Below are 24,419 nucleotides of genomic sequence, written 5' to 3' on the forward strand. Positions count from 1 at the left end.
TTATTTTACATTTGGTAGTGTATATATATTATGAAAGTAACTCATGTTCGTTGTAGAAAATTTAGGAAATACTGAAAACTAGAAAAAATTTGTGTGAATTTGACATTAAATGGTAGGCACTGTTTAACTCTGGGTACAAATTTTTCAGTAGATTTCCAACCTCAACTTTATTTATTGGTTTGTTGTTCATTTTACTTCATTAAAATGTAACTATACTTATGACTTTACATTGTGTTCTTCTTTAATTTTAAAATTTTGGAATAATGTTACATTTAGAGAAAAGTTGCAAAGATGGTACAGAGATTTCTCATGTACCCCTTTGGCCGGTTTTCTCTACGGTTCACATCATTCATGTCAAACCTTGACAAACCACATTTGCTATATGACTGTTAGGTAAACCCTAGACTTTTTTGGAATTCACCATTTTTTCCACCAGTGTCCTTCTCCCGTTCTTGGATCCCACCCAAGACCCCACATTGTACTTAGTTCTGCCACTTTGGTCTCCTCTAGGCTATGACGGTTTCTCCATCTTTCCTTGTCTTTCATGACCTTCACAGTTTTGAGGAGTAGGTCTCAGGTAGTCTGTAATATGTCCCTCCACTTGTGTTACTCTGATGTTTTTGTCATGATTAGACTGGAGTTAAGGGTGACCTGAGGTTGTGTTTGGGAAGAATATCACGGAGGTGAAGGTCTTTTCCTTCACCTTACTCAAGAGGTGCCTGCTTTCACCATGGCTTGTCAAGGGTGATGGAAACCTTGATTACCTGGCCAAGGTGGTGCCTTCCAGATCTCTCCTTTGTAAAGACCCCTCCACCTGCCCCCGCTCTATTGTCTGGGAATCGGTCACTAAGTCCAGTCCACACGAAAGGAGGGCAAACCATTTTCACCTCACCTTAAACCATAAACATGTTTATATTTTGTTGCAGCTCTCCGGGAACAGTATTAGCGCCTACATTGTAATTCAGCCAGTGGGATCTGACATTTGGCCTGAAAAGTTGCCTTTTGTTTGTCATTTAGTTTGTGTCCGGTTTTTCCTAACGCTCGCGGTTGCACTGAATTGCGTTCAGCGGGAACGTACGGCGCGACCCTCGCGAGAAGCGTTTTTGGGGTCGTCGTAGGATTCTCGGTCTCAGGGCCGGTCTGTCCCGCCGGCCGGACGCCCTCTGCTTTCTTAGAGTCTTGTCCCTGTTGTTGCTGTTCACACGGGTGGGGGCTCTTGAGGTCGGGGATCCGGCTGGTTCGGTCTTTGTAGTGTCGGTCAGATGAACGAAGCCCTCCCTTTTCATTCGTAGACATAGCACTGCAACAGGGGACAACCAGAACATTCTCGCTTTGGAAGCTCTCCTTATAACATTTCCAGGCCTGGGGAGACTGAGCCAAAGGCATGAATCGTTGAACATTCATCTTGGCCAGGTTTCCAGAACCCCCCTCTTTTTGAGTCTTTAGAGTTTAGTTGCCTCTTACCTGGGAATTAGGTTCTAAGGTCAGTGCATTAGGTGAGAACCCCTTCGGTCAAAATACCCCTTTGCGAAAGCCCCTGCACCTGCGGGGGTGGGGGGTGGTCACGGGAATTGCATTCCTCAGGGTGGGGCTCACGGGCTGAGTCCTGCAGAGGGGCCAGCAGACCTACGGGCTGGGAGCAGGTTGTCTCTGTGGACGTTTCTTTCCCGCTTTGCCCTTTGCCCTTTGGCATATGACACTGACTTTGCATAAGCCGAGTGTGCACTTCCTGTTCTTGCTCAGCCTGGCCTTCAGGAGGCGGGAGGGCCGGGTGTGCAGGTGGGAGGCAGGTGTGTGGTCCAGTTCTGTCTTCAGCAGGCATGCAAATAGGTTCCCTGCAGTCGGCAGTCCCGGCTCCAGCACGTCAGACAGCCTGGGGGGGTGCTTTACCCACAGAGGTGCACTGCGTGTCCTGCCGAAGTTCTGTTTCACTGGGTCTGCATGGAGATCATGAATTTGCATTTCTAGCCAATTCCCAGCTGATGTTGATACTGGCGTTCCAGGGACCCTACTTGGAGAAGCAGGCTTCTAGAGCTGCACTGTCCGCATGTGACTATTTAAATCTGAAGTAATTGAAGTTAAATGAAAATTTAAAAATTCAGTTCCTTGGTCACCCTAGCCGCATTGGACAGCCCCGGTACAGAACGTTTCCATCATCCTAGAAAATTCTATCGGGCAGCGCTGAGCTTTGAACCTCAGCACTAACACTTACTGGTTGTATGAGTTTGGGTAAGTTACTTAACTTCTCTGTGCCTTGGTTTCCTGATCTGTAAGAGTCGTTCCTACCTCCTGGGATTGGTTTGAAGATTCAGTGGGTTCATTTGTGAAGAGTGCTTGGCCAGTGCCTGGCTTACGGCAGACACTAATGAATGTTTATTACTGTTATAAGAAGCCAGGGGTGGTGGGGGTGGTGGCTACCAGCCTCAGGGTGGCAGGTAAGTCTCCTGGGGCTGCCAACCTCAGTTGTCTGGGAAAGCTGCCCAGGGTGCAGCGTTGTGGGATCTGGGACCAGGCCAAGCTGAGGAGGGAGGCGGACATGATTGCTTAGTGCCCGTGGGCAGGAGGTAGTTTTCGCCATCCCTCCCCGAAGGGATTGCCCTGGTTCCCTAACGCACTGTCACAGGCTGAGCCTGCAGGAAACAGAACCTGAGATGTGGGTTTGTGTGCAGGAAGCTTATGGGGCGTGTGTGCGGGGCCACACCTGTGAAGGCACCTGGAGTCGTTGGATTGTGATACAGTCACGGCCTCAGCCCGCCCCGTGGGGAGCTCCGGGGAGGCCCTGCAGAGCTGTCCTGAGTGACGGCCAGAGGGCAGACCGTGACCTTGGCTGAGATCTGATGACAATTCCTGGACGGGGAGAGGGGTGAAGTTGGGAGCTGCTGGCTTCCTACGTGCCGGCAGCTCCACGGGCCAGTCCTGGTCCACGTGCCCGCAGCGGGGAGTGAGGGCGAGGCCCGGGTAGGGTAGTGGGGTGGCTGGTCCCTGCACAGGAGCCCTCAGAAGCTCTTTGGCCCCCACCTTTACCTGGGGGCTCAGTTGCTGCACTGTAAGGCGGGACCTTTGGAGCCGGCGGGCTCAGCTGCCCCGGTGCTCGGATTCTCGCGCCCCTGGGCCCTGTGTTTGCTCCCCTGGCCCCCCGGCAGCTGCCCTGGCTCCCAGCTCCCCAGTCCCTTTGTTCCTGGGTGTGGAACGTTTCTTGGCCCCGTTTCTGCCTGGAAGTTCTGGGTTCCCCAGGGCACGCTGACCTCTTCCTTGGTCCCGGAGGAGCCCCCTTGGCCACCAGCTTGGCCAGACCCTCTCCCTGCCTCGTTTTATAGCGCCATCCCCCGCCGCTCCTCTCCCTTCATCCTGCCCTGGCCAGGCTCTTCGTGGACACCCCGGGGGCAGGGTCCAAAGGGGGTCTCAGCCAGCCTGCTCGCTTCTCTGTGGGCCAGCGCCGCCGGGCCTGCCAGGGGCCTTGTGCCGCCCTCGCCGTCTCTCTGGGCAAAAGCCCTGGCCGCCGGCCCCGGAGTGGTGGGAGGTGGGGAACACGTGGCCCATAAAGGTCTCCCACGTTAGGGAGGCCGTTAGATGAGAGACGGGGATGCTGGAGGCGGGGACACTGGGGTGGCCGGGAGTCCTCCTGGCGGTCTCCCGGGGCAGCTGCCGAGGGTGGCCTGCTGCTTCCTCCTGGGCGTGCTGGCGGAGGCCGAGCAGACAGTGTGGCAGAAGCGGGGCCGTTGCTGCCCACAGCCCGGGCAGACTTCCTTCCTGGCCACACACGGCCCCCTTTCTAGTCTGACGTCTCCAGGAACTCAGAACAGTTTTCTTTGGCCACACCAAAGGCCCCCCACACCACCCTCTCTCGCTCTGCCGGGTACTTGGCTCTGCAGCCACGAGGGTCTGGATCTCATGTCCTTGGCCCGCCACCCTCCGTCGCTGTTCGTGGCGTTCCCCGAGAGGCTTCAGATGCAGTGGTTGCAGGCTGCACTGGCGTCCGCCTCCGCCGCGTGCTAGCGCCCAGCGTCTCTGAGCCTCGGCTTCTTCACCTGCCACGTGGAGTGCTAATCGTCAGACCAGCTCCGACCTTGGGCCGCGTTCCCTGCCCCCATCCCCGTTGGCTATTCTGAGCGCTGGGGCTCCAGAATGCATACTGTGTGGGGGGTCAAGTGTAACGAGGGGCGAGGTGACATGATTGCCGGGAGATCCCCTGGGCAGCCTGGCACATAGTAGGTGTTCAGAGAAGGTTGGCTCCTTCCCCTCCCTGTCTCTGGCCTTCAGTGACCTCCTCTTGGTTGGAACCCCTGTGACATTTCGTATCTGCCGAGGTCACCTGACGCCATTTCTGCCCACGCTGCGAATCTCCCACGTGATCCGCGTCCACGGCCATCCCTGAAGGGTGGAGACCAGCCTTGCACATCGGGTGTCTTGATCCCAGAGACTCTGCTCCCAGTTAGTGCTCCCTAACAGCTGTTGGCGGGTCTTCTAGTAGAGATGGGAGCTGACGGGAGTAGCCAGATCCTCCACTCTTGACACCCCTCAAGGCTGACGGGGCTGGGGTGCCCCTCTTTTGCAGCATCAGCCTCCGAGAGTTGAAGACCATCTTGCCCCTGGTCAACTTCAAAGTGAGCAGCGCCAAGTTCCTCAAAGATAAGTTCGTGGTAAGTTTTGTAGCTCAGCCTGGCGACTTTGTGAACCCAGGGCTACGTGTGCCTTTCCCGTGAAGCTGCTCCGCGCCTTTGAGCTCCATTGAATGGTGCCCAAGGAAGTCCCCCGCCTCCCCATTCATCCATCTTAGTCTGGAGAGAGGGATTGTGGGAAGATCTTAGGCCCGTGTTCTCAGTCACGGCAGAGGACGTCATCCACGAAGACCATGTTCACCGAGCTGCTTGACTTGGGACGTTTCCACCAGCCCAACTTTCCCTCTCCCTCACTACCCCACAGCCTGTCTTCCTTTTAATAATATGAACCCATGTGTTTCTTTTGGAAAGTATTATGAAAGGTTCCTTATATAGGTTGCCAGGGACGTGGCATTTTGTATTCGGGTCCTGATAGCGTAGTTGTCAGAGGTGACTCTTCTCTGCCCTTCCCCTCCCCTCGCACCCACCTCTCCCTTCATCCACTGATCCTCCACCCATCCCTCCATCCCTCCATCCCTCCTGCCACCCGTCATTTAATTTGTTTACGTTCTTGTGTAATTAAGCCGTTGGTAGGTCTGGGGCGGGTCATTCCATGAGTGACGGGGTAGCGTAGCACGGGTGGGGCTCTTCTGAAGGGTGTAAGGATGGAGGTGGTCCATAGGCATTCTTTCTGGCCCTCAGAGAGATATTGACTCTCGTCAAGGAACCCAACAACAGTCCATCCCAATAGTCCCAGTTGGTGGACTCACAGGGCCGTGTCACAGGATTCCTCACCTGAAGAAGCTCATTCAGTTTTAGACCAGTGAGTTCCCGGAACAGTTACCCCACTTTATGGCTTATCAAGCCATCTTTGGGCGCTCCCCCATCATTCGAGCTAGTCCAAGAAGGCAAAACCAGAGAAGGGTGGGCACTGACAGAGATGGGAGAGGCCTTTACCACTGACCGCCACGTAGCTGGAATTTTGTTCTGTATCAAGCCTTTACCAAGCGGGTGCTACGTGGATGTCATCTGCTTTGGTTTCCAGGAAGTCCAAGGAGGGTAATGGTGGTTCTCCCATTTTACAGATGAAGAAACGGAGGGTCTGAGAGGGTCAAGTGATTTGCCCAAAGCTGTTAAGCTTCAGGGGACAGACCTTGACTGGAGTTGAGCTCTGTTAATTCTAAAGGCTCGGTTCATTTTCTTATGCTTTTAAAAATGACCTATCTATACATACCCTATAAATATGTCTATATTTGTAAGTGTCTTCTGCCCCCAGATGGAGGAGTTCTGCATTATGGCTCTTGGAATTCTGGCTAAGATCCTTCCCTTTTGGGGAGTCCAGGGAAGGATCTTACCAGGAATCCCTGGTGGGTATGTTCTCCAGGCAGATAAATTAGGAAACCTGTGGCCAGTTGGGTTCAGAGGAATGCAAGTTTGATTTTAACCAGTGTTGTAGCAGAGCCATGGTATTTCTGTGCACAGGGAAGAGGCATTCTTGTGGTGGACAAGAAAAACCGTGTGGTCACTTTTTTTTTTATATTTACAGGAAATAGGCGCACACAAAGATGAACTCAGCTTTGAACAGTTCCATCTCTTCTATAAAAAACTTATGTTTGAACAGCAAAAATTGGTAAGATGATTCTTTTTTTCCTGTTCACTTTTTGAAGTTTTGATAGTCCTATTTTACCTTACTTTAAAAAATTGAAGTATAGTTGGTGTACAATATTATATGAGTTACAGGTGTACAATATAGTGATTCACAATGTTTAAAGGTTATACTCCATTTATAGTTATTATAGAATATGGGTTATTGTCTCTGTGTTGTACAATATATGCTTGTAGCTTATTTTACATGTAATAGTTTGTACCTCTTAATCCCCTACCCCTAAACTGCCCCTCCTCCCTTCCCTCTCCCTACTGGTAACCACTAATTTGTCCTCTATATCTGTGAGTGTCTTTCTTTTTTTGTTGTATTCACTAGTTTGTTGTATTTTTTAGATTCCACGTGTAAGTGATATCATACAGTATTTGTCTTTCTCTGTCTGACTTATTTCACTTAGCATGATACCCTCCAAGTCCATCCGTGTTGTTGCAAATGGCAATTACTTCATTCTTGTTTATGGCTGAGTAGTATTCCACTGTGTGTGTGTGTGTGTGTGTGTGTGTGTGTGTGTGTGTGTGTGTGTGTGTATCTATCACATCATCTTTATCCATTCATCTGCTGATGGACACTTAGGTTGCTTCTGTATCTTGACAGTTATTAATCATGCTGCTGTGAACATTGTGGGTGCATGTATCTTTTCGAATTAGTGCTTTTGTTTCTTTTGGATATATACCCAGGAGTGGATGTGCGGGGTCATATGGTAGCTCTATTTTCAGTTTTCTGAGAAACCTCCACACTGTTTTCTACAGTGGCTGCATCAGTTTATATTCCCGCCAACAGCGTAGGAGGGTTTCCTTTTCTCCACACCCTCCCCAGCGTTTGTTATTTGTGTTCTTTTTTTTTTTTTTTTTTTTTTTTTTTTTGCGGTACGCGGGCCTCTCACTGTTGTGGCCTCTCCCATTGCGGAGCACAGGCTGCGGACGCGCAGGCTCAGCGGCCATGGTTCACAGGCCCAGCCGCTCCGCGGCATGTGGGATCTTCCCGGACCAGGGCACGAACCCGTGTCTCCTGCATCGGCAGGCGGACTCTCAACCACTGCGCCACCAGGGAAGCCCTGTTATTTGTGTTCTTTTTGATGATGGCCACTCTGATGAGTCTGAGGTGGTATCTCATTGTGGATTGGATTTCCATTTCCCTGATGATCAGTGATGTTGAGCATCTTTTCTTGTGCCCGGCGGCCATCTGCATGGGTAAGATAATTCTTGAGCAAATGATCGAATGATTTTTTGTTTCCCCTGTGTTTCAAAGTCCAGCCTGTTCCTAAGAGACCCATGAGAAGTGTTCTGTCTCCCTTCTAGTCAAGGAAAGGGAATGGCAGTGACATCATATTTCCATCTGTTAGATTGGCGGAAGTTTTAAATGTTATAGAGCTATGGGGACAGTGTGAGGAAATGGTGCTCTCATACCTTTGCGGTGGAAATATGAGTGGCCGTCAGTCTGACTGGAATTTCGTCTGAGCCTGTGAAAGTAAAAAATGTTCTACTAATGCTGTCATCTTGTTCTGGAAGGAAATTTACCAAATTATTAGTAGTAACTGTCTCAGGGTTGAGGAATTTTTGTGTGTGGTTCTTTTTATACTTTTATTCCTTGTTAATGAGAAAATGTTTTTCGATTAAGACAATATGCTATTGGGACTTCCCTGGGGGCGCAGCGGTTGAGAACCCGCCTGCCGATGCAGGGGACACGGGTTCGAGCCCTGGTCCGGGAAGATCCCACGTGCCGCGGAGCAACTAAGCCCGTGCGCCACAACTACTGAGCCTGTGTTCTGGAGCCCACGAGCCACAACTACCGAGCCCGCGAGCCACAACTGCTGAAGCCTGCGCACCTAGAGCCCCTGCTCCACAGCAAGAGAAGCCACCTCAGTGAGAAGCCTGCGCACCGCGACAAAGAGCAGCAACTAGAGAAACCCCGTGGGCAGCAGGGAAGACCCAACGCAGCCAAAGATAAATATAAATAAATAAATAAATAAATTTATTAGGAAAAAGATAATATGCTATTTTAAACTTAAATTAAGATGTGCATACATTTTCACCCGACAGTGGCATTTGGGGGGCTCTGTTTTAGACAAATGAAAGAAGCACTGAGACCTAAGAGGGTATCACTAGGTTGTTTATTGCAGCATTACTTATGCTGGCAAAATACTTGGGAGTCATCTGAGTGCCTCTCAGTAGAGCAAAAGCTGGGTAGGTTATGGTCCATCCATACTGTGTGACACTGTGCAGCTGATTAAGAAGCCTGAGTCTGTTGTGTTTCTGTCCATCTGGCGGGATGTTCATGGTACTTTGTGAGGAAAAGCAGCTGCAGATTCACACAAGGAGCTAGGTCTGATTTTTTGGTAACAAACAGCACTCCTCCTATATATGTTTGTGAGTGTTTTTATGAACAAGGAGAAGGTATGGAAGAGTATACACACCTCACATTTAATGTTTTTTTAAAAAATAGATTACGGTGGTTTAAATTTATTTATTTATTTTTGGCTGCGTTGGGTCTTCGTTGCTGCATGTGGGCTTTCTCCAGTTGTGGTGAGCGGGGGCTGCTGTTCGTGTGGTGCGCGGGCTTCCCGTTGCGGTGACTTCTCTTGTTGCGGAGCACGGGTTCCAGGCATGCGGACTTGGTAGTTGTGGCAGGTGGGCCCTAGAGCGCAGGCTCAGTGGTTGTGGCTTGCGGGCCCTAGAGCGCAGGCTCAGTAGTTGTCGTGCACGGACTTAGTGCACGTGCAATATAAAAAAAATGTCCCATAAAGCATAAGGCTTAAAAAGGGAAGCATTCAGTTCGATGCAGAGGGCAGCGTGCCTGGTGGGTGGTTACTGCTGTTACTGTTGGAAAAGGGCTTTGCAGGGGGCCGAGGAGGGTCCAGAGCAGAGCTGCGAGGGAGCAGAGAGTGGGTAGGACTTGCAGCAGGACGGACCTGCTTTCTTCGGCTGTGTGATCTTGGGCCAGCCACTGACCACTTCCAGCCTCGGTCTTCTCATCCGGCGATTGGGGCTGTGATTCCTGCCCCACCGGGCTCTGGGGAGGGCTGACGGGGGCCTGGAGGGCAAGAGCGCAGGCATTTTAAAGACATGAGTGTGAAAGACAGTTATCAGTTGCCTTCTGCCTGCAGGCTGGCCTCAGGGTGAGGCCTCTTGATAGGTGACCCCTGGCCTTGGGATTTCGGATGTATCTGAGGTAGAGAAATGGGAGAAGCATTTCTTGTCTGTCTAGACTGGGGAAAAATACATTATTTCATAGAGTAAAAGATTCAGTTGCAGTGTGTTCACTTTTTCACACAAGTGATAATTAGTTCTTGGTTTGCCAAATAGAGTAGAAAGGTCGTAGGCTTTGGAGGTTGAAAGACCTGGATTCCAGCCCCAACTTGATCTCTAACTGCCCAAGTGATTTGGGGGAAAGCCATCTTTCCCCCCCGTCGCTCAGCCTCCTCTGTAACGTGAAGGTATTAAATCAGGTCATTGGTTATACAACTTTAAAGCTGTCTAACCCCGCTCCCCTTTTTTTTTGTATGAAACCTTAATTAAGTAAACTCTGCTGCATAAAAGCTGATCAGGACACTTTTTACGTTAAAATCTATAACTTTTATTCATAATCAGTTCTTGAGAGCAATGAAAATGCTGTGATGATAGCATATAAATGCAACCCAGAATAATGACGATTGCTCTCTTAGGCAGTTGACCAGGACTGAGAAAAACTTGATTCACTCAAGATAAGTGGTTGCAAAAAACAAGTTTTATGATCGTTTGTCTGGAAATTTCAAGATACCGTCTCATCAGGCAGAGAGCAGGCGAAGCTTGGGAGTAAGGTTCCCATAAAAGCTGTTGCATCTGCCAGTACAGGCTACCCACCACTCATGGTCTGCACCGTGATAAAATTCCACATAGGAGCACTTTTCATTGTGGTTCTCTCTAAAGCTCATGTATGTGTGTTTGAGAGGGAGAAGGAAGAGAAAGAAATTTGTGTCAGATTTCTGCAGAATCCCTGAGTCCTCTGGGGGCACCCTCGATGGCCCAGTTTTGGGGAAAAACATCTGTAAGTACCAGAGGTTACCCTGGTGGCCAGAATGCCACATTCAGCCAGCATTCGGTTGTACTTGGCCTAATGGTTTAAATGGTTTTTAGATGAATTGCCTACATTTAAAACTTGGGAGATTTCTTATTAAGATCCAGATTTTTCACTTCTCTTGGGAAAAAAAGAAATCGAGGTCTGGCTATATGTGGCAGCCTCCGAGCGGAGGGAAGCATGCTTTCTCAGGTTTGCCCCGGCCCTTCCCCCAACCGCCCCCCCCCCCCCATCCAGCTCTCTCTGCTAATTTATGTCACCTACCCAGTCCCTAAGACCTTCTGGGTCAACAGCTTCTCCATCACTGGAGGGTGTAACTGTCCAGTCTGGCCACTGCATATTTTAATTCAGTGACTTGGAATTTGAATAACAAAGCCCCAGGCTCTATAGATAGTGACCGGCCAACTTGAGAAGCCTCAGTGCTGTTGTGTAGGTAAATGCTTCTCCCCTGTCAGCGTATCATTGCTTACTGAGCCCCTCACTGGAAGCTCAGGGCAGAGAAAAGCATTACCTCTGTGCCCTTTGGGGCACAGCTGGCTCTCTTGGGCTCCTTGGGGAGACAGGGCCGGCCATTCATGGTGATTAATGATGCCCAGACCTAAATCCAGGGGGTGGGGTCCTGCTTACCAGTAGCTATAGGTTTCCAACTTGAAGTTGGCAGTCCCTCCTTGTGTCTAACCACCCGCTTACGTTGCTGCTGTGAAGCCTCAAAGCTTCCAAAAGTTTGGCAGAAGCAGGAAGATAAGACATTTCATTCCATGTGTGTCCCCCTAGTGGGGGGTATATATCTCGAACTAGGCCGTCATAACAGTATTGTGAATAAAGATCAGAGCTAACATTTCCTAAGTGTGAACTCTGTGCTGGGCGCTGTGCTCTATGTCTTACATACATTTAATTCTCCTGGCAGACCTGTGGGAGAGGTCCTGTTATTATCCTCATTTTGTGGATAAACTTGCTGACACTCAGGTCACTTGCTGGATGGAGGTCATGAGGTTAGTAAGCTGCAGAGCTAGAGTTTGAGTTCTCCTGTGCTCAGCTTCACTGCCCACCCACTGATACTTCTTTTTAATTTTTTAAACTTTGGTATTAAGGGAAATTTCAAACAGAGACAAGCAGAGATAATAGTATAATAACTGCCCCCCCCAAAAAAAAAAAAAACCACCTGGCAGCCAGTTTTCAGCAATGGTCACCTCATGGTCATCTTATTTCATCTTTGCCCTTACCCACCTCCCTCTTCTCAGATGGTTTTGAAGCAACCCTAAGACACTGTGTTTTTTCTTCCTTAAATATTTGAATCTAATATCCAGCTTCATCACTGCTACTCTGCTGCCTCCCCAGCAAACCTGTGAAGTCCCCCCTTGGTTACTGGAGGCTGGGGGTCTGGCGTTTACCGGCCTTGATTATAAGTGAAGCTGGTTGACTAATATCACTCTTGCTCTCGGCCCAGGACTGGAGTTTCAACCCCATGGGATTAGGTGGTTGGGTTACTGTTGATTCATCTGTTTTTACCCGCTGCCGTTTCACCTGTTCTATTCTTGGTATCCTCTAGTAGATTAGTTTGGAAATGCGTTAGGGTTCTGTATTACTTACGTATTGCTTACGTATTGTGTGTATGAGTTCTGTATTGCTGGCATGTACATAACAGTATTACCACGATGCACGTTTGCTCTCTCAGTTTCTGGGGCTCAGGCATCCAGGTGTGCCTTGGCTGGATTCTCTGCTTTGGGGTTTCACAGAAAGCTGCATTTAAGATTTCCACTGAGGCTGTGGTCTCATCTGAGGCTCAGGTGGGAAAAGGTCGGCTTCCGTGCTCATGTGGTGGTAGCAGCATTCAGTTCCTTGCGGTTGTAGGACTGAGGGCTCCAGCTTCTTGGTGGCTGCCCGCAGCTCCTAGTGGCTGCCCACAGCTTCTCCATGTATGGGGCTCCCTGCATGGCTGTTTGTTTCCTCAAAGCCAGCAAGACAGGTTCTCCAAGCCTATAAAAACATCATCATGTAATCATATGCACATAATTGTGTACATCCATTACCTTTGCAAGTTACAGGGATAAGGCAAGGGTCTGAATACCAGGAGGTGGAGATCCTGGGGCCGTCTGTCCACCATGGGTTCCCATGAACCCAAGTCTGAATCGCTGTCCAGCAGCTCGCAAATAATCAGTAATTGCCTCACAAATTATGTCCAGTGCAGTTGAAAGAACAAATGCCTTCCCAGCCTTGCAAGGTGCCAGGGAATATAAATACACACAGCTCTCTGCCATCCCATTACTATCCCACTGGGATCTGAATATAGATGATTTCTGTTGCTTGTTTGCCTGTTAAAGTAGAAAACAACTCTGCTATAATTTAAGGTGGCACTGATTTTCCTTTAGCGTTGCTTTTGGCTAGGAGCAGTGTTAAATTTCCTGACCGTCATGGGGTGACAGTAGCTATCCTAGATGGTTGTTGCGAAGATTAAAAGAACTGGTAGAAAAAGAAAGAACTGGAAGGTCTCAGTCACCCAGCAGAGGGTCTGGTATGCAAAGCTGCCCTCAGAACATGGTGTCTACTGTCACTGTCAGCAGAATCCCCCTGGGAGCGGGTGAGGGCAGCTGGCCTCCGGTGTTCCTGCTCTCTGTCCTGGTTCTAAAAGACCATCTTGGACATGGAAACAACTTAAATGTCCATTGACAGATGAACGGATAAAGAAAATGTGGTACATATACACAATGGAATATTACTCAGCCAGAAAAAAAAGAAATAATGCCATTTGTAGTAACGTGGATGGACCTAGAGATTATTATACTCAGTGAAGTAAGTCAGAAAGAGAAAGACAAATATCACATGATATCACTTATATGTGGAATCTAAAATATGGCACAACTGAAGTTATGTACGAAACAGAAACAGACCCACAGGCGTAGAGAACAAACTCGTGGTTGCCAAGGGAGAGGGGAGGGGGAGTGGGGGAGGGGTGGATTGGGAGTTTGGGATTAGTAGATGCAAACTATTATATAGAGAATGGACAGACAACGAGGTCCTACTGTATAGCACAGGGAACTATATTCAATATCCTGTAATAAACCATAATGGAAAAGAATATATAGATATCTATATAGATATATTTGTATAACTGAATCACTTTGCTGTACAGCAGAAATTAACACAGCATTGTAATCTTCAATAACATAAATTTTACCAAAAAGACCGTCTTGGTCACAATCAGTGGATTTCCCAGCATGTCCTTTGATCTCACGTACTGAAGCAGAAGACCGGGCAGCCCTCGACAGGAAATTTGTTTCTGATATCTGGATACATTTGACTACAAGCAAAGTAATGCATATTCAGTCCATAAAAGTTGCAAGTGCATTATAAGATAAAAAAGGAAATTAAAATACCTGCAAGCCTACCCATGATTACACCTACAGTTATACATTCAATAAGAAGTTTGATGTTTACTCTTCCAGATTTTCCGTGGGTGTGAGCGTCTGGGAAGAGAGCTACTAACGTTCTGTCATATGTTGGTGGAGGAGTCTAGGGAATATCACAGGCTATCCTAATCAGTGGTCAGGGGAGAGAAGCGTCCACAGTACAGAAGTTAGCAGAGACTCTGGTTAACTTTCCTATCACTGCAGTTTGTCCCCATGGCCGCTTCACATGACCTGCAAAGCACAGAGAGTGCGTAGGGCAAGTTACAGCCCCAGAGGATGTCATCACCTACGACGCCGTAGGAAGATGCAATTCCCTGACCTTAGGTGGACCTCGGGGCCTCTGGGTCATTTCTGTCCCCTCCCTTTGGCATGGCCCCTTCCCTTGTCTAGCTGATAACTGCCTCTTCTCCTGAGGACCAAAAGTCATAGGTTACTTTTCCCTGTAGCCTTTTTAAAAAAATTTTATTTTATTTATTTTTATTTTTGGCTGTGTTGGGTCTTCGTTGCGGTGCGCGGGCTTCTCATTGCAGTGGCTTCTCTTATTGCGAAGCACGGAGCGCGGGCTTCAGTAGCTGTGGCGCACGGGCTTAGTTGCCCCGTGGTATGTGGGATCTGCCCGGGCCCGAACCTGTGTCCCCTGCATTGGCAGGCGGACTCCTGACCACCGTGCCAGCAAGGAAGCCCTCCCTGTAGCCTTTTAATTTAACTTGAATTTAATTTAGTTTCCCCGTAGCCTTTTACTTTTTCCCAGAGAAATTAATTTTTTATTTTAGTCATTCTTTCAATAAATGGGTGACTCAAGGCACAGTGGTCAACTACACAGACGTCGCCCTGACCTTATTGAGCCTTTATTGGGGTCGCAGGGCGTCAGACGTGTCCAGAGTCGCAGAGGGCTGAATGCCCTGGCTCGGTAGCGGTTGGCCACGTAGCCGTACACGGCAATGCGAAGATAAATTAATGGCTGCCTCCCCTGTGTGCCCATAGTATCTAGAGCATTCTGCCCTCGTTGCTAGGATGTTGTCATTTATTTTATGTGCCTTTGCACATGCTGTGTGGGGCAGTGGCGACTGACCAGGGTGGACCTGGGTTGAAATTCTGGCCCCTTGACGTTCTCGGTATATAACCTTGGAACAGTTACGTGTGCTCCCTGAGCCCGTTTCTTGCTTCTGAAACGGGGTTTATTTTACTGCTTTCCTAATAGGATTGGTTCGAGGAGTAAGTGAGATCGGGGCTGCCCTGCATCAGCTCGCAAACATGCCCCATCCTTTTCCCAGGGCGGCCGTAACAAAGGACCCACAACTGAGTGGCTTAAAAGAGCGGAACTTTATTCTCTCACAGTTCTGCAGGTTAAGTCTGAAGCCAGGTGTGGGCAGAGCCACACCCCTTCTGATGGCTCTAGGGGACGATCTGTTCCTTGCCTCTCTCCAGCCTCTGCCGTTTGCTGGCGACCCTGGCTGCTCCTTACCTCGTAGTTGCACCTCTCCAGTCTCTGCCTCCATCATCCCACGGGCACCGTCTCTCTGTGTGTCTGTCTGCAAATCTCCCTCTTTGTAAGGACTCCATTCATTGGATTTAGGGCCACCCTAATCTAGCATGACCTCAGCTTAACTTGATGGCATCTTCAAAGAGCCTGTTACCAAATAAGGCTGCACTCACAGGTGGTGTTAGGACTTGGACATGTCTTTTGGGGGACGCAGTTCTACCCATAACACACGCTGCACATTATTCCATCTTTAGAACGTCCTCCTGACACACCTCCCCCTTCCGGCCACCTCCCCATGTCTCTGACCCTGTAGAGTGACCTATTCCGAGAGCGCCATCTGCACCACTGTCTGCACTTCCTCCCCCATTCCAGTCGTGTCTCCGTGCCTCCTGCCCCACAGCAGTTCACCTTGTCACATCACCATTGACCTCCGCCTTGACAAGTACAGTGGTCCATCCTCTGGTCTTCGTTTTGTTCGCGCCGTGGCACGTGACCCACGTGACAGCCGGCCACCCTCTCCTTGATACTGTCACTTGGCTTTTGGCTGCCGCACCATCTTCCTTCTTCTTGCACCTCGCCTTCCGCTGGCTCTCAACCTCCTTGGCCGGGTCTTCAGTTTCTCGGCGTCTAACGGTTGGCACGACCCGGGTGAGGCTGCTGCTTAGCTGGCAAGTGCTGATACCAGTCGCTAAACTAGTTGCTGCCAGAGGGGGCTGGTGACCACCCTCTGCTCCACCAGCCCGCCGGTCCCCGGGAGTCTTGAGTGCACCCCACGGGGGGCCATCCGGTGCCCGTCAGCGCCTCAGCCAGCCCCCTGCTCACACGCACTGGCGTGTCCTCAAGCGTCTGTGGCCAGAGATGGTGAAGGACAGCTTTCCCTGCAGTTGTGCTGGCACCCGGGTGGAGAAACGCCCAGGACCCACTGCACCCCCAGAATGGCCTCCCAGCTGCTTTCAGGAAAAGACCCACCATGCTATTGCTGTTTTTTGTACATCCCTACCCAAAACTCAGTCCACAGAACTCTTGTCTTGTCTCTTTACTCTTGGTGTGATCCTGTCTGGTCCCCCGGCTTCAGATAGCATCTTTATGCTGATTACTCCCAGAAACATACGTCTCCGGCCCCCACGTCTCCCCTGAATGCCAGACTCTCCTGACTGCCAGCTTGCCTCGCATCTCACACTAGAATGTCCAGAGGAGGCGGCGTGATACTCAGCACCCACCCCCCCCATCTCCATTGCCGCCGCGCTGGGAGAGCCCAGGAATCGTCTTGATTCCTCCTGCCACCTCCCAGGACCCCTGCCCCCCAGTGCCTTCTGCCCACCTCCTAACATACCCCCAGGCAGCTTGGCTTTTGCATTCTGAGAGAACTGGGTTTGCTTCCATGTGTGCTACCTGAGTGGTGAGCCCTGGGCCGGTCATATTTGCCTCTTCGATTTTAGTCGTCCTCTGCCCTGCTCTGTGCCCCGAGGGGCTGATTCTTACAAACAAGTTCCCAGGCACCTCTGCCCCCAGGGCGTTCAGCAAATGGGATGACGGGAGATTGCAGGCAGAGGAGTGGGGAAGCTGAGGTGTTGCTCCCCGACTTTGCTGGCCCTGGAGCATCTCCCCAGTAGAGGCACCTGCTCCTTCATCCCAGCTCCTCATGCAGCTGAAATGGGGTGCAGCGTTTTCTGTACATCATTGCAAGGCAAGGAAGGGGCTGGCTTTAAGTAAGGACCGCGTGGAGTAGACAGTTGAAGGGGGGGACACAGGTGGCCCTTCTCCAGATGTAGGGAAACCAGTTTTGGGATTCGGGTTTGGAAAGGATCTGGCCTTAAGCACCAGATTGACCCAGTGATCTAAGGGCCACATGACTCCAGATAACAAACAGCTGACACTGCCTAAAAGCCCTTTTCTTTTTACAGTAAATAGCCATGCTGTAAATGACACCTAAATGAAAGGGAGTGCTTCTCAGTCATTCTAAAAGAGTGACTCCTAATCTTTTTTGGGGACCTACTTCTTTGAGACGCTCATTAAAGCTATGGATCCTATTTGCATGGACTTAACGCAGATCTCCTGATTCTTCCCAGGGGCCTGTGGATACCTTTTCTAGAACATAGAGTTTCCACGTCATCCTGGAGTGCAAGCCGTTAGGCAAGAGGATTGGGGGAATCTAGAGCAGGAGTTGTTTTATATCATTAGCATTTGTAACCTGCCAGTGGCTACATTTCCATTTGTGCCCCGAATTACTCAAATGCTTCTCCAGTCGCAGTCTCATTAAAGATTATTTCAGTGATGCTGCCTAGCCAGCAGAGAACGCAGTATGGGTTTGCGTGTGTGTGGTGTGTGTGTGTGGCGTGTGAGTGCGTGCATGCGTGCATGCGTGCGTGTGGAAAATGCCTGGCCAGTGAGTGGGGGTTGGGGGACCCCAGGCCTTCTTGGTGGAGGAGCTCGCCATCCTTCCATCAGTGGTTGGGAGATCACTAGGCCATGAAGTGTAGGACCAGAGCTGTCCAATATATTTGTTTCTTTCTCTTGAATTCAAGGATTAGAAATGAGCTCATTGAAATAGTAAGGATTGGAAATGTACCGGTGAGGGTGCAGAAAAGGGTGTGAATTCTCTGCTGGGCATGCTGGTCAGGACAGCTGTTCTGAAAGCAGTTTGGTGAATCTGCCAAAGTACATACCCCGTGTCCAGGCGCTTTCCTGCCCAGGAACCTACCCAATGGAAATGCTGGCACAAGTGGACAAAGATATATATGTATGAACATTCTTTGTAATACTGGATATAATAGCAGAAAATTGAAAGACAGACATGTTATGGAATACAGTGTGGGCTTTGAAAGTAGTGAGGTAGGGCGATTTGAGGTTGCTGAATAATACATAAAGCTTGAAACAACAGCAAAAACTTGGGAGACATAGGTGTAATATAATATGATAAGATAGAATTAAATGAATATCCATAAAACGAACTCTAGACGGAGACTTGCCAAATTATCGAGTGATTGCTTTTCAGAAAAAAGACTCTGCAAGGGGTGAGGAAGGCTTCTACCTTTTGTGTAAAGATGTAAAGATTTGGGCTTCCCTGGTGGCGCAGTGGTTGAGCATCCGCCTGCCGTTGCAGGGGACGCGGGTTCGTGCCCCGGTCCGGGAAGATCCCACATGCCGCGGAGCGGCTGGACCCGTGAGCCATGGCCGCTGAGCCTGCGCGTCCGGAGCCTGTGCTCCCCAACGGGAGAGGCCACGACAGTGAGAGGCCCGCGTACCCCCCCCAAAAATAATAAAATAAGTAAAAAAGATGTAAAGATTTGAACATTTGCAAGTCACATAAACGACCATGATAATTTTTTAAACAAAACAATCTGTTTATTTGCAGTAAGTGGCTCGACTTGTCTAACGTTCTTGTTTCATGGCTGTGTCCCTTCTGTTTTCTCTTTTAGATTCTTGACGAATTCAAAAAGGATTCCTCCGTGTTCATCTTGGGGTGAGGCACCCTGCCGGGTTGTTGCTCTGGGTGGTTGAGCCGGGCGTTGGTGCCCTTGTGGGTCCTCCCAGCCATCCTCCATCGGAACTCCAGGGGGTCACCTCTCTGGCAGGCACTGGTGGGGTCCCCGTATTGGGGAACTGGCCATCCCAGGCCTGTGCCACGAATGAACATGCACAGCAACAGGGCTTGTGGAATGTTGGGAGGGTGACCCAGAAGGTTCTGTAGAGAAGCCTTCTTGCTTCCGGACCCCCTTTCCCAGAGGTGAGTTGGGGAAATTCCTGGCTAAGCAGAGTGAACTGAACTCAAATGAGTTGAAGCCTATCAAGTGCTTCCTGTGGTGCATGGTAGGGCTTGTAAATAGTGATAACGGTATTATTCTGAAAACCTAAGCGCTGCAGGACGTGTCAGGACCTCTACCACGCTTACTAATTCCCCTAATTATAAAGTGTTCTATGTCCTCCAAGCCCGTCTACCTGGGAGAAATGTTTGCCATGGAGTTAATAGCGCCTAGAATGTGATTTGCGGCCCGCTGACCTGGGCCTGCTTTTTGGAAGCAGCCCTCCTTGACGAGGGTGCCCTGGCAGCTGTTCGCTCTGTTCCATCCTAATCCAGAAACCCCAAGACTCCAAAATGTATATAAAACGAATCCAATTCGTATGTGGTATTTTAATGAAAGGATTGGCATTGGACCATGAGGCTGGTGAGGAAAGAAGGTTGGAAATGCACTCAAAGACAATAGACTTTTGGACCCTGAGTGTGTAGTAAAGGGAGAAAGCTTAAAGCGTGTTTTATCTCCTGTATTTCAAAAGACACCCCCCAACCCGGCCCCCGCTGCATGTGCTCAGGGAAAGGTACAGATTTCCCCCGAATGCCCTGCTCTGCTGGATACGCTTTCCATAGCGAACGGCGTTGCCAGTCCAGTGAGCTTCTGGTTTTCTGGTAGCTGTGAGCATCCTCTCCACGAGGCCATCAGTCGGCAAGCTGCTGGCCGAGGTGGAATCTCCCTTTATTCAGGGTGAAGGGGCCCGTGTCAAATGGAAAACTCTCCCAGCCGCGGGCCTCTGATCGCTCCACGGCTCCCGTCTTGCGTGTTGCAGCTGATTCTCCCTTTCTGCCGGAGTTGGGGGCTTCCTCTGGCCCACACTCCTGCTCGAGAGCCCTCGAGGGCTCCGCCAACTCTGGAGTCATTTCTCCATCACCACCTACCCCAAACGCTCTCCACATCCAGCCCTGCCTGGGCATTTGCTGTCCACGCCTGTCCGTGCCCGCCCGCCCTCCCCCTTCCTTCTCCCTTGCACCTGGACCACCTGGGCGCCCCTGAGTGTAGATTCCAGGGCCCAGTTCTCCCAGGTTCTGGTGTCAGGGCCCCTCCGAATCCTCCTGGGTCAGGGATGCCGTCTGGGTCACCTTCGTCTTCCTGTTGGCCAGCCTGCACCTGGCCCTGCGGGGGGAACTCGGCAGGGTGTCTGGGTGGCCATCCTGCTGGCTGGGATCGCCCCCCGATTGTCGGACGCCCCTCTCTCAACACCCTCCCTTCCCCCGAGGACAGCAACACCGACCGGCCGGATGCCTCCGCTGTTCACCTGCACGACTTCCAGCGGTTTCTCTTACATGAACAGCAGGTGAGAGGACAGCAGGGCAGGGGCTTCTGGGGTGGGGCTGCCCCAGCGGTGCTCATCTTCTCGCCACCTGCCGTCGTGAAACAGGTGTCGTCTCCCTGCTCAGTGCCGCCTCGGGGGCTTAGACTCTGGAGTCAGACTGGCCTCGCACCAGCCCCTTTCCCAGGCCCCAGCTGGCGGAAGGGAAGGGGGACACGGCAGGGCAGGCGGACGGTGTCCTCACCTGCTGGCTTCTGCTCTTCCGACCGGCTCGTCTCGGGTGTTGCTTCCCCAGGAAGCCTTCCCGGACTCGTGGGGGGTGTGACTAAGGTGGATGGCGGATCAGGTGGCACAGCTGTCCTTAAGCAAATGACACGTGCGCACGTCTCCCGGAACGTTTGCGTGTGGGCTCCGAGCCGGGGGGCTGAGGCAGAGTTTGTGTTGGCCAGTGGCCCGTGGTTTTCCAGGGGACGGTTCTGGCCCAGGGCCGTGGCTGCAGACTCAAGTCAGAGCTGCCACTGGCACCTGGTGGGTAGAGGCCAGGGATGCCGCTCAGCGTCCAGAGGCGCACAGGTCGGCCCCCCGCCCCCCAACAAGGAATTACCCAACCCCACGTGTCAGTAGTGCCTCGGCTGAGAAACTGAGTTAGGGTGAGAGAAACCTGACATCCTCTCCCTAGCTGTGTGACCTTGGGCGGGTGGTTTGACCTGTCTGTGCCCCACTTTCCTCCTCTTTAAGTGGGGATGAGAACCGTACCTCTCAGAATTGTGGGAACTAGACAAGGTGGTCTTGATCTTTGTGTGTATGTATGAGCACGTATATATATGCGTAGTCACCTATCTGTTTCAAATTTTTATTTATATCACTGGAGTTTCATTTACTTTTATTCTCTTAGTTTTTTTTAAATAGACTCTTTCATAATAACTATATAGTCTTTTTCATAGTAATATTCAGTTCATTTACTTTAAAAAAACACTGTGTATTATAGAACGTCTCAAACACAAAAGTAGACAGGCTGGCATCGTAAGCCACGCTGTACCTCTGATGACAAAGTTAAGAACATTTTGCCACTTTAATTTCATCCCTCCTCCATCTCCATACCCACGTGTCTCCCTTCCCTCCCTTCCTTCTTCATTGCTTTGCTGGCAAATTCTAAAGTAAACCCCGGACTGTGCGTCCTTCCGTTTGAAAATACTTCCACGTGTCTCTCTTACGAAATGGACTCTTTTTTTTTTTAACAAAACATGGCCATGATACCCGTGTTACACCTTTCACAATGAACGCGAATTTCTTAGCGTCAGGCAGTACACGTCCCACGTTCAGATGTCATTGGCTGGCGGGAACACAGCGCACAGACGCACGCTTGCGCGAGGTGCGGAGCTGGTAGCCGCTGTGGTGCGTGGTGAACGCTGACCGACGGCCGGGGGGTGTCGCGCTTTCCCCACGCGGGGTGAATGGCAGTGACCACCAGAAGGCTTCCTTGCCCCGCCTGAGACTACGACCCAGGGCAGGTGAAACGCGGGGCGATCCGTGTATCACGTTGAGCGCGATTGCGTGCGCGGCGCGGTGCTGCCAGGAGAGTGAAGCAGAGACGGAGGCACAGGCTGTTTGCTTTTCTGCCGTGCTCTTCCGTGCGCTGAATGACTCAGTTTTGTAGGGAGCCGCTGAAGTTAAACGGTTAAACTCCTGGAGACAAGTAGTTTTATATCCTGCAATCCACCACCTTGTGCTCAGTAATTTTATAACAATAGGTGTAGCATGCGGGTTCAGTAGTTGCAGCTCACAGGCTCTAGAGTGTGCAGGGTTCAGTAGTTGTGGCTCACAGGCTCAGTAGTTGTGGCTCATGGGCCCTAGAGCACAGGCTCAGTAGTTGTGGCTCATGGGCTCTAGAGCACAGGCTCAGTAGTTGTGGCGCACAGGCTTATTGCTCTGCGGCCTGTGGCATCTTCCCGGACCAGGGATAGAGCCCGTGTCCACTGCATTGGCAGGCGGATTCTTAACCACTGCAACACCAGGGAAGTCCAGCACCCGTGTTTTTTTATGCGAGAGCTTTTTAGGAGAAGGAAGCAGGAAGCTTCTGGCCTTTTGGGGGCATCTAGGGCTGGCAAGGCGTTTGCATTAAGTATCCAAGTTTCATGTTCTGGTATTCAAGGATTGCATCACTGCTGTATTCAAATGAACTGGATGCTCCCTCAGCTCCCAGCTATTGGGTGTCCTTGATCCAAGTAGGTTTGCAGGGATGAACAGCAGCAAGGCTTATTGTTGATTTGCACCCACCTCATTTGTATCTCTGCCCTTATGCTTTTGCTTCTTTCAAAACATCCTCATCTGACCCTCCCCATCCAATTGCACACGTCTGGTAGCACATCTGCTTTTATGATTCTTTATTTTTTTTGGCTGTGTTGGGTCTTCGTTTCTGTGCGAGGGCTTTCTCCAGTTGCGGCGAGCGGGGGCCTCTCACTGTCGCGGCCTCTCCCGTTGCGGAGCACGGGCTCTGGACGCTCAGGCTCAGCGGCCATGGCTCACGGGCCCAGCTGCTCCGCGGCACGTGGGATCCTCCCAGACCGGAGCTTCAACCCGTGTCCCCTGCATCGGCAGGCGGACTCTCAACCACTGCGCCACCAGGAAAGCCCCGCTCTGATTCTTGAAGAGAGAGATTTTAGAAGATTTGGAGCCTAGAAAAAACATGAGTCAAAGTTGAATCTGTGGGTCAGGTTGTCGTCCGTTTGTCTGTGACTATTTGGGGTTTTAGGGTTTGGAGAAGAAAACAGTAAAGTTACTTGATGTTACATATTCCTTTTCTTAAGGGCTTTCGAAGTTCTGAGACTGTGCAGAAGCTGTTTTTGAACCGGTCATGTATCTTTCAGGCGTTACTGTTGTCTGAGCGGCACCGCTTCAGTGATCTGGACTGATTCTGTGTCCGTTTTCCAGAGTTCAGTTATTTGGAAGCCCAGCTCTCCTGCTTACTAGCTGTGTGAAGTTGGATCATCATGTGATGTCCTGAGCTTCTGTTTCCTCGTCTGTAAAATGACGATGATAGTGTATGACCTGCAGAGTTCTCTGGACTAAACGAGATGTCATGGAGGATGACGATTGCTCACACGATGCCGTGATTTGAGCACCTTCTGTATACCGGGTGCTGTGTTAAGCACAGACCCCTATTTCAGCCAGCCCCTCACAGCCTCTGTGCGTAGATACCGTTATTCCCATGTAATGGATGAGGAGGCACAGAAAAGGTGTGTAACTCGCCCAGCATCAGCCAGGCCAGTAACCCCAGTGGTCTGATGTAACTGTGCTCCCCGCCTCCTTGTGATAACACGTGTAAAGAACTAGCGTAGAGCAGGAGTCGGCAGACTACACCCAGGGGCCCAAGCTGGCCCACTGCCTGTTTTTATAAATAAAGTTTTATTTACAAACGCGGCCACAGCTCTTTGTGTGCCTGTTGTCTGTGGCTCCTTTTGCACGACAGTAGCAGAATTGAGTGGTTGGGGTCCAGAGCCTAAAATGTTTACTCTCTGGTGCTTTAGGGAAAGTATTTGCCATGCACAGGGTGAGGCCTTGATTGCATATGCATGCAGAATAGGTTCATGTTTGGGTCTCTTCGACTGAAACTGGATCCTGAGAGGCAAAGAATTTTGCAGTTCCTCTTTCTGATGATTTCTTGTTCTCTTTATCATTCTAAGGAGCTTTGGGCTCAGGATCTGAACAAAGTCCGTGAGCGGATGACAAAGTTCATTGATGACACGATGAGAGAAACTGCCGAGCCCTTCCTGTTTGTGGATGAGGTAAGTGGGCTCCTCGTCCTGTCGGCATGGCTTTGTGATTCAAGTCTCTGTCCTCCGAGGTATATTTTCTGGTTCTGGTTCTCTTCCCTTGGAGGGCTTTGCTGTTAGATGCCCCGAGACTGGCTCCCTTAGTCGAGAACTCTTTTTTTTTTTCCTTCCAGGTCCTGAACCATCACAACCTTTGATTTTTCTCCTCCTCTGTTTGATCCCGTAGCCTGGGTGGGGTCTTTGCTTTTGTCACTAGAGGGCGTGTGCTACCAGGGAGCCTCTAACCATTACAAGCAGAGCAAGGAAATCGCAAGGTTTATGAGGCTCTTGCACGATGTGGAAATGGGTGCTTTGGGCCCTGTGTGAGGGGGAACTGGG

The 24,419-nt window shown here is 50.5% G+C and overlaps 1 protein-coding gene across 1 annotated transcript in view; it reads left to right on the plus strand.

Moving 5' to 3' along the window:
- The window catches only part of PLCG2 (phospholipase C gamma 2), a 157,863-nt gene that overhangs the window by 66,166 nt on the left and 67,278 nt on the right, over positions 1 to 24,419 (plus strand). Inside the window, exons 6-10 of the mRNA XM_059044019.2 lie at positions 4,556 to 4,640; positions 6,145 to 6,228; positions 18,624 to 18,667; positions 20,220 to 20,292; positions 23,952 to 24,053. Of these exons, the coding sequence (XP_058900002.1) occupies positions 4,556 to 4,640; positions 6,145 to 6,228; positions 18,624 to 18,667; positions 20,220 to 20,292; positions 23,952 to 24,053 (388 nt within the window). The remainder of the gene's footprint in view (positions 1 to 4,555; positions 4,641 to 6,144; positions 6,229 to 18,623; positions 18,668 to 20,219; positions 20,293 to 23,951; positions 24,054 to 24,419) is intronic.

Source organism: Kogia breviceps, chromosome 18, assembly GCF_026419965.1.
Source record: "Kogia breviceps isolate mKogBre1 chromosome 18, mKogBre1 haplotype 1, whole genome shotgun sequence".
NCBI classification, from domain to species: Eukaryota; Metazoa; Chordata; class Mammalia; order Artiodactyla; family Physeteridae; genus Kogia; species Kogia breviceps.